The following is a 13988-nucleotide window of genomic DNA, read 5'->3' as shown; positions in this document are numbered from 1 at the left end:
AGAACTCACGTCCCCATCACTCTCATGCTCGCCTCACACAGTCTTGTTCTTCATCAGAGGTGCTCTACACAGCTCCTCAGTCTCAACCTAACCCTGTGCACCTGAGTCATCCCGTCTAATTCTAGTTGGCCTATACATGGACCATGCTTTCTGAGAACCAGTTTCAGGTTCGAAGTTTACGGTAGGATGCCACCTATCTTAAGGCAGCCTTCCAACTCTGGAACGCTTCCAGCTAGGACCCCACTTGTCAGTCTCTCCTCTCGCAAACCCACTTATCTGCTCTCCTTAGAAGAGACTCACCCCTGAGACTACGGACTATGCCTGTTGATGACAGTTTCCCTCTACACTAACCATCCCACTGTACAGTTAGTCATCTAAGTGGTTGTTTGTTGAGAGACCAGAAGCCCCCTACACACCTTCCTGGGAACAAATCCTGACACCTGCAAAATATTTCACCCTCCAACCTAACAAGCCCCAAGACAAGTTCTCCCTGAAGAAACTGGGAGTGGATCACTGCTTCATTCTGGAACACTCTTCCCAATTTAAATTAGGTACATCACAGAGAAGAGGAACAAAAATATAAATACCCAGACCCCCAAAACTGATAGCGGTGATCATAATGTGACTGAAAGATGTTTAAAGGGAGCCAGAGAACATGTCATTGATAGGAGCCACCGTCACGAAATGACACCAGCAGGAACTGAGATCACTTTCACGTATCAGTGGGGATCGGAAAAGCCAACAAGTACTTTCTCAGCATCTCTCGCAGATCCCTAGAAGCCACCCACACTATTTCCATGTCCTTGCCAGGAGAGGCTCACTAAGCCAAAACGCATTCATAGGAAAACAAGAAATATTTTACTAATTACCTTCAGATATGATTTTAAATAATTGCGAGACTAGGTCCTACTTCCTCTGAATTCAGCAGTAGTCCAAGCCTTCCTTAGAAGAACGCAAACTATTAGGAACAGCTGTCAAGAAATTTACTACACAGCCTGCATACAAATTGCCCCTAGATATGCCCTCAGAGGAGATTCTACAGAAGCCTTAGTCATGCAAACTGCTTTTGAAGATGGTGGACAACAGGGAGACAAAGGATGAGCCTTGGACAAGGCATTACGTATTTCTATGTCAAAAGCAAAGAAGTCGTCTTTGGAAGGCTCCTAACCTGACCATCCTCCCAGTTCTGCCATCATCCCATTTGGTCTAACAGGCTTTAGAGGAAGCTTCCTCAGAAAATCTGCCCGTGCTCTGTATTACTATTAGCTTTACTTAACCAGCCTCAGGGTTGATCCTCTCTTGGGTCGCCCTGATAAATTAATGTCTTTGTCTGTCTGCAATTACCTGCAAAATAAGCAGAGCTTATTTTTACTTATATATTTATTCACTTCATAATTTAGCACCAATGCGGTAGGTAGCCCAGAAACCATTCTTACAGCACCTGAGGTACAAATCAGATTTAACCAAAGGAAATTTCAAAATATAGATTTTATTGTTATTTCTGATGCCATGTAAGAATTTGCAAAAAAAAAAAAGAAAAGAAAAGAAAAGAAAAGCATACCTGGGTCCATATTGCTATGCAGGGCATTTACAGCTCTCACTCACCGAGTGGTTAACTCGGCAGTGTTTGTTGATGTTGATGCTGGATGTACACATTATCCATTTTTGGCTAATTTTATGCCTCTTCTTCATAAAATAATATTTTTGAATGCTTTGCTCCTCCCTTAAATACACTGGAAATTAAAACATGAGTTGAGTGGCTCTTCAGTCAAATGAGGGGGAAAAGCCACCTTACTAAACATTGCTAATTATGGATGGGATTGAATTTCCCATATGCTGTTTTCTCCATGAAATATTGTCTTTAAAGCAGCTTTGCCCATTCTTGTATTATGACTGATGCGAATCCATTGACAAGCTGCTACTTGGCTGTGAATGCCTGCAAAGAGAACGGTACAGTCCTGACAAGGAGCACATTATGAATCTTGAGCCACTAATTGCAGAACCCCTCACAATTAAGCATCCAAGCAAATTAGGCAGGGAATCGTTAACAACATGTAAGGTCAAGGATAACTCAATTAAAATGAACATCATTTTCCCAAGCGAAATGTTTCTGTGTATTTGTGGTCACCAGATCTGCCTTTGCTTCCCCCGTTCACAAATATTGGAGAACAATATGTTTTCTCTTTGCAGTCCATGGTTCTTCTGCTTCATAGCCAGCGGCAATACATCTTTGAATACGATATGTGGGACCGGCTGTCCGCCATCACCATGCCCAGCGTGGCTCGCCACACCATGCAGACCATCCGATCCATTGGCTACTACCGAAACATATACAACCCCCCAGAAAGCAATGCCTCTGTCATCACAGACTACAATGAGGAAGGGCTGCTTCTGCAAACGGCCTTCTTAGGTACAAGTCGGAGGGTCTTATTCAAGTACAGAAGGCAGACCAGGCTCTCAGAAATTTTATATGACAGCACAAGAGTCAGTTTTACCTATGATGAAACAGCGGGCGTCCTAAAAACAGTAAACCTCCAGAGTGATGGTTTTATTTGCACCATTAGATACAGGCAAATTGGCCCCTTGATTGACAGACAGATTTTCCGCTTTAGCGAAGATGGGATGGTAAATGCGAGATTTGACTACAGCTATGACAACAGCTTTCGAGTGACCAGCATGCAGGGCGTCATCAATGAAACTCCACTGCCCATTGATCTCTATCAGTTCGATGACATTTCTGGCAAAGTCGAGCAGTTTGGAAAATTTGGAGTTATATATTATGATATTAACCAGATCATTTCCACAGCCGTAATGACTTACACGAAGCACTTTGATGCTCATGGCCGCATCAAGGAAATTCAATATGAGATATTCAGGTCACTCATGTACTGGATTACAATTCAATATGATAACATGGGTCGGGTAACCAAGAGAGAGATTAAAATAGGGCCCTTTGCCAACACTACCAAATATGCTTATGAATACGATGTTGATGGACAGCTCCAAACAGTTTATCTAAATGAAAAGATCATGTGGCGTTACAACTATGATCTGAATGGAAACCTCCATTTACTGAACCCCAGTAACAGTGCACGTTTGACACCTCTTCGCTATGACCTGCGAGACAGAATCACTCGACTAGGTGATGTTCAGTATCGGTTGGATGAAGATGGTTTCCTGCGTCAAAGAGGCACAGAGATCTTCGAGTATAGCTCCAAGGGGCTTCTAACTCGAGTTTACAGTAAAGGCAGCGGCTGGACAGTGATCTACCGTTATGATGGCCTGGGAAGGAGAGTTTCTAGTAAAACCAGTCTGGGACAACACCTGCAGTTTTTTTATGCTGACCTAACTTATCCCACTAGGATTACTCATGTTTACAACCATTCAAGTTCAGAAATTACCTCCCTCTATTATGATCTCCAAGGACACCTTTTTGCCATGGAAATCAGCAGTGGGGATGAATTCTACATTGCCTCAGATAACACAGGGACACCACTGGCTGTTTTCAGTAGCAATGGGCTTATGCTAAAGCAGATTCAGTACACGGCGTATGGTGAAATCTATTTTGACTCCAATATTGACTTTCAGCTGGTAATTGGATTTCATGGTGGTTTGTATGACCCACTCACAAAATTAATCCACTTTGGAGAAAGAGATTATGACATTTTGGCAGGACGATGGACAACGCCTGACATAGAAATCTGGAAAAGAATTGGGAAGGACCCAGCTCCTTTTAACCTGTATATGTTTAGGAATAACAACCCTGCAAGCAAAATCCATGATGTGAAAGACTACATCTCAGGTAAGCATGATTTTTTTTTTTTTTTTTTTTTTTGCCTTCCCAAGTCCTGAATTACTTTATTCATTACATTAATACACAAAAGAACTGGAGTGGCTTTCTTCACCTTTACACTTTACTCACACAAAATCAAATGCCTAACCTTTTAAATGCATTTATTTCTCTACGGAACCATAGAGAAACCACAAAGGGAAACTGAGACATAGTTTGTTAGTTCCTACTCTGCCTGCCAGTGCCCAAGGCCACAATTTCTGAAATGATACAGAATCCAGACACTTAAGGAAGGGAAGTGACACAGGGGTGACAGAAAACATAATGAGCCTGGAGTCCCTAAGTTGGAGTTCTAATCCCAACTCCTTTCCTACAAGTTGCATGGCTTTATAGACAAGGCACAGAGTTTTTTTGAGTCTGTTTCTTAACTATAAAATGGGGATAACAATGCCTACCTTGTGGTATAAAATACAATAATATACACAACTCTACTTTAAATAGTAACGACTTTACAAATGTGTGATGTTCTTTTTCTCTTTTATACATGTGTAAAGTTCTAATGGGGGAATCAACGTGAAACACAACACGGCGTGACCCACCCCCCTCCCCCCGTCTCATCCCTGGGAGGTGTTTGTTTAACTCTGTCTTCACAACTCTCACCTCAGGACAATACTGGAACAATTTCTCCCATCAGTTGCACAGCGACACTACTAATAGACTCACTAATTTTTCTGCCAATATGGGGTAATTTTCAGGATAGAGATTTAACATCTTTCCAAGTTTACTGCATGATCCAATCTAAAACATTGGATCCCACTTCTGCCACCACAGAACCATCAGGATGTGAGACAGACAAGGTCCTTGCAAGCACTACCCTAGTTCCCTTTAGTGAGCTGACTTCTTCCCTCATCCTCTACCCCAAGAATTCTGAATCTTCCTGTTTCCACCTTCCATTCCTGAATTACACGACTACATTAACCTCTCCGCCACATTTATGTTTCCTGGAGGAACGTTCTTTCCTGTTTTCTCTTTTTGATTTTAGTTTGGTTTGGGTTTGTTTTGTTTTGGCTTGCATTAGACATTCCTTCAAGCTGTCTCTTTTCGTGCTTGATATTTGAGTCATACCGAGATGTCTATTTTCTCAGTTCTTGCTACCGCTCTCAAAATGCTGCCCCCTGTTCATTTCACATCTGCCTCCTGCTTTTCCAGACTGCCTGAAGCTTTTCTTATCTCTCTTCCATGTGAACCAGCTGTAAGTCCCTTCTTTCGGCATCCTGATTCAGCAACACCCTTATGGTATTCTCCTTCAGGGTTTTCCAGCACACATCTGCATTCCAGTCCCATTATTTAGGCCATGCTTTTCAATACTTAAGACCCTCTGATTTTGACTGTTACGCAGACATTGTTCATAGGGGGACAACCTTTGACCCCAATACTCTTCCATTCAGGAGAAATAATTTTCTCCAAAACATTTTTTGGAGATTATTTCTGTAATCTTATACACACACACACACACACACACACACAATGGATCATTTTCCCTCCTACATGATGAACTTGAGGTTTATCTCTCACCACTACCACCACCACCACCACCCATCCATTTTTTAGGAAGACTACCACTGGTTTTATAGCCCTATGATGTTTGGACAAAGGACCTGCCAGTCTGGTGATGAGGTGAGAGTTTGCGCCCTAGAGACGGAAATAGGAAACAAGTGGCTTTCCATCATTCTGACAAGCAGTGTACCACTGGTTATTTAAGAGGTGTTGACGGGGGCTGACGGAAAGGCTCCTGAATTCATCCTCTCCTAGCAACGTGGACTGCAGGGAATGCCATAGCAGCATTTTCTGAAAAACATCAAAAGAGAGATGGAATGGCATAAAATATATTAGGTGAAATGCAATTTCGAATTTTCCAGCAATGTGCTTAATATATAAAATCATCTACACCCAACCGTACTCATAAAGCTGCAAGCTTGCTGAGTAGTTCTGTAACATTATAACCTCCCGAATAGAATAAAAGCCTTATTCTGAGCTTAATGGCTTTTGGAGTCACATGGCAATATTTTAAAATACCATTTTAAAGGTTTCCAGGTTCTCTCCCCAAAAAGTTTGTCTCCACCTGTGCACAGTGAGCCTTTGAAGGCATAACTGATGGTAATCAGAACTTCTGTGCCCTTGGCCAGTTTTGCCAGCTTTCAGCATTCATCTTTGATTAAGAATCAACTGTTGATTTTAATACTCTCAATTTGGGGTTTTTATTAATAGAAAATGAGTTGTGGAACTCTGCATATCCTTGGGCAATCGCTTTTGAAAGCTAACAACACACAACTTCTATTTAAGACCAGCCTTTACTAACTACAAAACAAATTTCATTTGTTTTCAACCACTATGTCTCTTTCATGTTGCTTTGCATTATTACTGTGTCTCGCCCCTGTGACTAGCACAGGATGCAACTTAGCACGTATGACAGTTTATTGGTCTGTCTGAGTATCTGTTACTCTGCATTTTCTGTAGCCTTTGCCATAGTTCTGCAGTTGAGGTTATTGTCTTCATGTCTAAAATGAGAGAGTAGGTTTTGAACTGTAGGATGAAGGCAAACGTGTGCTCTTTTTGAGGTTATTATTTGTGAGTTTGGGGTTTTCTTTAAGGTGAGAATTTAAATTTATGAAAGCACTGTATAACTCTAACATCTTTCATTTTGAACATTCTTCTCCTAGATGTTAACAGCTGGCTGGTGACATTTGGCTTCCATCTGCACAATGCTATTCCTGGATTCCCTGTTCCCAAATTTGATTTAACAGAGCCTTCTTATGAACTTGTGAAGAGTCAGCAGTGGGATGATATACCGGTAAGAAACAAAAAGCAAAACTATGAAAAGGTGATAAATGGCTTACTTGTGTCTTATTTGCCCGTATTTAATCCAACTACCTTTGTGAAAACTGTACCAAAGACAGTTTTTAATTTTTTTACTCGTTTGGGGAAGAAAAACAACCTTCCCTCTGCATTTCTATTCAGCAAACCAGGGGCCTGTTAAACAGACTTAAATCTGTTTTTAGTGATGCTAATAAAAACATGGAAAGACATTATCAAAAGGTAATAAAATGCAGAAGCTCATTTTTAAGTGCACGGTTTCTACAGAGAACCCCATGAAACACATTTATGGCCCTTGGGACCTGAAGGCAAAGACACAATAAACAGGAGGGCAGGGGATTCCTATTACAAATTATCAGCCCACAAACAATGCCACAAAGTTCAACTTTTTGAAAATATTAGCGGTGTTTCATGGGAAAAGACTAAAACTAAAAATAAAATGTCCTCTGGTAAGGCTCCACCTACAATTAGGTGTTTATGGAGTCTTCCTGAAAATAACAGATCAGGAAGCCTATAACTATTCTGAGAAATAAAAGAATGGAAAATTGCAAAGGCAAAGCTGCCATTTCAGAAAATGGCACTTTTAAGTCCCACCAGTCAGAGATCAGAAAGGAATGCACAACAAAACACCAGAATTTCTAGCTTAAAGCAAGAATAATTAAAGATCAAGAAATTGGGTTACCCCATAATGATAAGAAGAGAGTGCAGAGTTTCTTAGAAAGATTAATTCCCCCCCACCTTGAGCAATTTCCTTTAATTTCCATGAATACAAAGAGAAAAGGCAAGCATGGCTAAAACACACACAGAGCGTACACAGTGCCAATACCTCTGTTTTCTGGTACACGTTTCATTCTTAACATAAAAGCAATTCCTTTTTTCAGATGTCACCTTTACATTTAAAAAGCAAAGCCCATCAAGTTTCCAGGGTCTGAGAGCCATTTTAACATTTCTAATTGCAACTATATCTACCATGATAAAGTACCATAAAGACATACTGGAGTTTCCTAAAGCATTTGAACAAGCATGTCCTAATTGTGTGTGACTTTCCAACATGCCTGAAAACACTTAAGTCTGACTATACAAATGGACTTGCCAGCTTTTTTCCTAGGCAGTCTTTTCAATATGGTTCAGGTTCTCCATCAAGAGACATGCACCATGAGGACAGCCTAGGGAATCGCTGGCAAAGACACTGAGGCTGCCCCAAGTGCAGAAAAACAAATGTTTCTTTCACTGCCGCAAAAGAAACAGATGTTTCCATTTGCGAAACACTGGCCAGACAAACATCTGGTAGTATAAGAAATGGCTGAGTTAAGATGCCCCCAATTTAAAACATTTGCCAGTATAGATGGTCCACTGTCCCTAAGTCTCGGAAAAATAAATGTTTTCCTAAAGTAATAAATACTGATCTCCAGCTGTCGGGCTGTGCATTCATCCTTGTACATTTCGGCCCTGCAGTTACACTGGCAAAATTCAGTTGAAAACTGTGTTTACCCGGAGAGGGTACAGAGTTTACCTAAATTAAACCGCACACATTTCAAAGCACATACCGTGGGACACGCTGATCCGGCCCCGAGCACCCCCAGCTTGCAAATCCTTCCCTGCGTTTGATGCTTCCTCCTGGGCCTCCCATGGAGAAAGCTGCTGGGATGGAGGTTCTGATAAGCTGGGCTCCCCAAACAGGGCAGGGCTGGGAAAAGGACAGGTAGAAATTGAAAGAGAAAAGCTAAACACGTGAATGTTTGCCCACGTTAGAAACTAAAGAGCTCTTAACTAATCCACGAAGGAGTTACCTCTTTTGACGTTTCAAAACACATTTGGATCAACTTGGGGGGAGGGGATCTTGAGTTCATTCCTCCCCCCAGCGTCTTTTCTAAGCCTTTTCATCTCTAAAGAACCCCTTGAGGTTTTAATAAATGCCGTGGCGCTCTCCCCCCAACACCCCGTTTTTTGGTCAGGAGAGGGAGCGCTGCCAGGAAGCCTGGCTCCCCGGCAACCAAGACCTACAGCTGTTCTCTAAACCGGCCCCCTGTTCTGTGTTCGCTTTTCAGCCCATTTTCGGCGTTCAGCAGCAAGTGGCGAGGCAGGCCAAGGCCTTCCTGTCCCTGGGGAAGATGGCAGAGGTGCAGGTGAGCCGGCGCAAGGGCGGCGGCGCGCAGTCGTGGCTGTGGTTCGCCACCGTCAAGTCGCTGATCGGCAAGGGCGTCATGCTGGCCGTCAGCCAGGGCCGCGTGCAGACCAACGTGCTCAACATCGCCAACGAGGACTGCATCAAGGTGGCGGCCGTGCTCAACAACGCCTTCTACCTGGAGAACCTGCACTTCACCATCGAGGGCAAGGACACGCACTACTTCATCAAGACCACCACGCCCGAGAGCGACCTGGGCACGCTGCGCCTGACCAGCGGCCGCAAGGCCCTGGAGAACGGCATCAACGTGACCGTGTCGCAGTCCACGACGGTGGTCAACGGGAGGACTCGCAGGTTCGCCGACGTGGAGATGCAGTTTGGCGCGCTGGCGCTGCACGTGCGCTACGGCATGACCCTGGACGAGGAGAAGGCGCGCATCCTGGAGCAGGCGCGGCAGCGCGCGCTCGCCCGGGCCTGGGCGCGCGAGCAGCAGCGCGTGCGCGACGGCGAGGAGGGCGCGCGCCTCTGGACGGAGGGCGAGAAGCGACAGCTGCTGAGCGCCGGCAAGGTGCAGGGCTACGACGGGTATTACGTACTCTCGGTGGAGCAGTACCCCGAGCTGGCCGACAGCGCCAACAACATCCAGTTCCTCCGACAAAGCGAGATCGGCAAGAGGTAACCCCCCGGGCCCCGCGGGCGGCCCCCTGCGCTGGAGCCAGCCCCAGCCGGGGCGCTGCGGAGCCGAACCCACCCACCTCTGCTCAGATCAGTGTTCTGTAGCACAATCCGAATGGGACTCTCCGGCACAGAAGAGCCTTCCAGGAGAATGAAACTGCTCTTAAAACAAAATCCACAAAAACAGAAAACTTTTTTCTGAATGACCTTAAAGGTGATCGGCTTTAAAGAATATGTTTACATATGCGTATCGCTGCACTCAGTGAGACTGGAAGTATTAAAAGGAAAAATAAATAAAGGAAAAAAAGGCCTACCCGTTTTCCTCTAGGCCGCGTGTCCCTTTGAGGCACTGTGTTTAACTAAGGTAAAAAGGCATACAGTGTTTCCAAAATTCCCGAATTGTCGACCTTTGCTTACAAGAAGTAGTCTGCATAGGATGTGAGCTATATCTCTGTTAATTTTAAAAGGTGGGGCAAAATTACTGTTTCTAGACAACCCAGCCACTCTCCTTGTGCTGCTTTGTTAAAGAACATTGGCACGAGTGACTTCTGCCACCGCGGGGATTTCCTAACGGACTTTACAGTGCTAACGTGGTTTGCCTTGGGGAAAAAACTGGCAAGTAGAATCCTTGTCACCAATAAGCAAAGGAAACCCTGGTTTTTTTGTAAATTATGTGAGACAAGTTGTTTATGGATTTTTATATGAATTACAATTTACTGTACATCAAATATTAGTCTCAGAGGAGTTAATTTATGTAAAGTGTTTAAAAAGTTTATACTTAAAAATAAAATGATAAAAACATGTGAACCGTGTGATTTTTTTTAAAAGGATTGCACCTTTTATCTGTTATAGCTGTACAGTATAAATTATTATATTGTAGAGATATAACGACTTATGCCTATAATGTCCAGAAGTGTTAATATTTTTGTATTAGGTTGAAAAAACGTGCAGCTTTCTATCACTAGATGGATAGGACGGTGCGGTCCTAGGTGGGTGGCTTGTCAGAGAACTGCTCTTTTCTCTTCCTTCTCTTTTCATCAAGCTAGTGTCCTCAACCATTATTGACTAAGAGGCACAGTGGAAAACTAAGGCTGGTGGAATGTAACGGAAGATATGAACAACAACAACAACAAAAGGGCAGGAGGGGTTCTGTGTCCCTCTGGGCCCTCAGAGTCGATGGGGGGCTGATATAATTAACCACAGGGTTTTTACTGTTACCGGTCCTTGAGGCTTTATTTCATGACGGAGGCGAGAGCCCACATCAGATGCCCGGGAAACACTTGTGAGAAGGAAACAATCTGATGAAGTCATGACCACAAACACGTGTCTTAAAATCTAGGAAAGATAGCAGAAACCGAGCAGTGGCGAGAGAGCCAAATGGAGACGCTCAGGGTCGCTCTGCTGGTCTTGGGTTTGGACCCTCGGGTGACCAAAAGGGAGACAAAAGCTCCTGTAATGTGAGCCCACACGCCACAACCATCCCGGGAGCTGATTCGAATGGCAGGCTCTGCTCTGTCTCGGGGAAGCGGGGTGGGTGGCAGATCCAGCTGGAAGTGACCTGGCAGCCGTGCCTCCCGCACCGTGCGCGCGGCCAGAGCACAGCCGTCATCCGCGCTTCCGCGTCGGCTCAGCCGCTCCTGCAGGTCTCTTTCGTGAGCGCTAAATTCAGCCACAAAAATATTTTTAGAAAATATTTCTCAGTTCATTGAGCTATAGTACACACTGTTTTCCTCTCTGTATAATGGTGATAAAATATAGCAAGTGAACATGTCGTAAATATAAAGGTTCAAGTGATGTATTGAAAATAATTTTCTAACCGCTTTGTATGTATCACATACTCTAAATTGCACAGTAGGCGTGTTTATTAAACAGATTGGCTGGGAAAGTTTCAAAATAGCTACTGAATTTACAGTATCAGTGCTATTACTGTCTTTGTGTATTTGGTAGAACATACCGAAGTAATTAATCTTCTAATGAATGCTGATATTTTATTAGAATGAAAGCACAGATTAGCATTAATATTTTTTATCCTGGAATCCTTTGGCAAGTATTACGAAGCCCAAATTTAGAAAACTATGAGATTTCAAACCACATAAACATGGCTCTGTTTTACATTTTATTTTTTAACTGTTAACTTAGGTGTCCGCAGTTCTGTTCGATGGAACTTCTGCAGGACTGTGCTGAGCATGCTGTAAGTACTTTTGGTTGAAATAGGCTCTGAGTCTGAATTCTCAGAAATGTTTCTGATGTATTGACCATGAAAAGCTTGTACCACATCACAGAAGTGAAATCATAACCTTATCCCCTTCTCGACATGGACTGGCCCTTTATACTGGCACCGATAACTAACAAATTTGGAGTATCTCCTGGTGCTTATCTTAGATGAAGTCAAATCAACCCAATTAGTGTCTTGTTAGTAGGTATAATGAGCCTATTTCTTTCTAAAAAGACTTGTGATCTGGACATGCTTTTACAAGAAATAGTGACCTTGGGGAATATGTAAACAAGAGACCTTTTTCTAAGAGTTGGGGGTGGGGGGGGACAGTATCATGAAAAGAATTAGCTTACAAAAAAGAAATTGATATTCAAAGTATTTTAGGCAAAGCCAGTCAAAATGCTTTCATGATATTTTGAGATGTAAATTTTGTCTGATTTGTATTGTTCTTTTCATTTGCCTTCTTATCTTTATATGTGACCTGAATTTTCCATAACTTGTTGACTATAGATTGCATCTAGGCATTCCAATAAAAGCCAACCCAATGTGTGTGTGTTTATATATTTTTTTAAATCTTGGGCTAGCCAGTATTGCTTTTGTGTTTTAGGGTGAAAGATGCAAATGGATAATTCACCTGCAACCCAGTTGGTAATATCTTTTATTTTATTTTATTGTTTTTTATTGTTGTGTCCTCTGGCCAGACTGCCAGCTCAGCAGTGTGCCCTTCACGGGGACTCTCCCATGTCCTACTTTAGAAAGACATTAAATACGCCCCCACAAAGCCAAACATTATCTCTGTAAAGAAGAATAAAGAAAAAAAAACACTGCCCATTACTACTCAAGAGCAGACCTTGTTCCTGTGATCCTGGCAATAACTGCTTAATTAAAACACTTGATTAGAATAATCAGGTTGGGCCTGAAAGGCTTCCAGCCTCCTGGAGATGCCTAAATCTACATACAGACCGGCTGATTAGGAGATTCTTATGTCAGCAATTCCAGGCTAGCAGGCCTTAGATTTTAGTCTGAAAAGGCAAGCTTCAGCAACGTACTCTGTAGTGACAACCTCAGCTTGAGAACATGTTGATCCAACAAGACGCAGGTCACTCCACTTGGCAAACTGGTCTAATTTTTCTCTCCTCGAATCAGACTTTCGCCTGCTCAAACCGGGGAAATCCAGAAAAACACATGTGAATTCCTCCTTTTATTTACTCCACTGCTTTCCTTAAAAGTGATTCTGAACAAATGCAAAGAAAAACACCATAGGTATGAATTGTATCTTAGGAAAGAATTTTCTGGGCGAGGGATGTACAGCTGCCACAGCCTGTGAGATTTGCGTTCCTCTGTTGACATTCGTCACACGTGACCTAATAGCATGTGGTTTCAAAGGCTGGACCTGAACGTGAGTACCACACCTGACTCTAAACACCTCAGAATCTGACAGCAGTCCCCCAAGCCCTTTAAAAGATGAGGAGAAAATTCCGCCTTTGATGCGCTCCTAACCATGCCCACGGCTCTCCTCACCATCGTTTCTTTCTCCTTTTATCCTCGCCTGCTCCCAAATAAAGCTGTTTCTCTCACCTGCTGAACAGCAAATCAGCTGTCTGAGGGGCTTCTGAAATGGAGGAATCCAAAAGAGGAAGCCGGGAAGGCACTGAGCCACATCATGCTCTGTGTGTGGTCAAACCACTGGGGCAGGGCTCGCAACAGCTCACTTAGAGTACGGGGCGGGTGGGGGGGGGGTCCCCCGGACCAAGAACTGCCCCGGCCCACCTAGGGGGCCATTTGAGCTCCTGCAGGGTGGAGCGAGCCCACCCCTGGAAAACCTTGAAGGGCAACATAGCCAGTCTTACACCTTCCACAGATACCCAGATCTACCCCACTTTGCTTCAGAGGAGTGAGCTGGTTCCAGCCCCTGGTCCATGACACACATCAAATTCTAAAAGTTGGAGCCAGAAGGGACTTAGAGAAGTTTGAGTGAGTTGTCCAAGTTCACAGAAGTGGCTCAAGCCAAGGTGAGCAGAGATTTCCTGTCAGCGAGTCCCCTCCACTCTTTCATATAGTCTCTTGATAACACTACCTATGAAGATGCCCCAGACCCACCAACGGGTATGTGTGTCGAGTTCCCCTCTGCCTGCCAATATTTCCAGTTCCTCAACCCCCCTCATCTTAGATAAGAAGCCCTGCCTTGCAACGTCAATGACTTCATAATTTCTAAAAAGACTTCTCAAACAAAGACCATCGATTTCCATACTTGAGTGTGTTGGGCTATTTATCTAGATTTCGTCTGCCTTTGGTCATCCTACCAAGTC

General features: G+C 43.6%; 1 protein-coding gene across 17 annotated transcripts in view; it reads left to right on the top strand.

Moving 5' to 3' along the window:
• Nucleotides 1-12228, top strand: part of TENM3 (teneurin transmembrane protein 3) — a 2420957-nt gene extending 2408729 nt beyond the window's left edge. For all 17 annotated transcript variants that reach the window (XM_070598205.1, XM_070598211.1, XM_070598209.1 and 14 more), the window contains 3 exons: nt 2191-3802; nt 6511-6641; nt 8713-12228. In XM_070598205.1, coding sequence (XP_070454306.1) covers nt 2191-3802; nt 6511-6641; nt 8713-9468 — 2499 coding nt within the window. In that variant the 3' untranslated portion in view covers nt 9469-12228. The remainder of the gene's footprint in view (nt 1-2190; nt 3803-6510; nt 6642-8712) is intronic.
• Nucleotides 12229-13988: the final 1760 nt, after the last annotated feature.

This window comes from Equus przewalskii, chromosome 28 (genome assembly GCF_037783145.1).
Source record: "Equus przewalskii isolate Varuska chromosome 28, EquPr2, whole genome shotgun sequence".
In the NCBI taxonomy this organism is placed as follows: domain Eukaryota; kingdom Metazoa; phylum Chordata; class Mammalia; order Perissodactyla; family Equidae; genus Equus; species Equus przewalskii.
The sequence above is the reverse complement of the archived record's forward strand: the minus strand, read 5'-3'. Positions and strand labels throughout refer to the sequence as shown.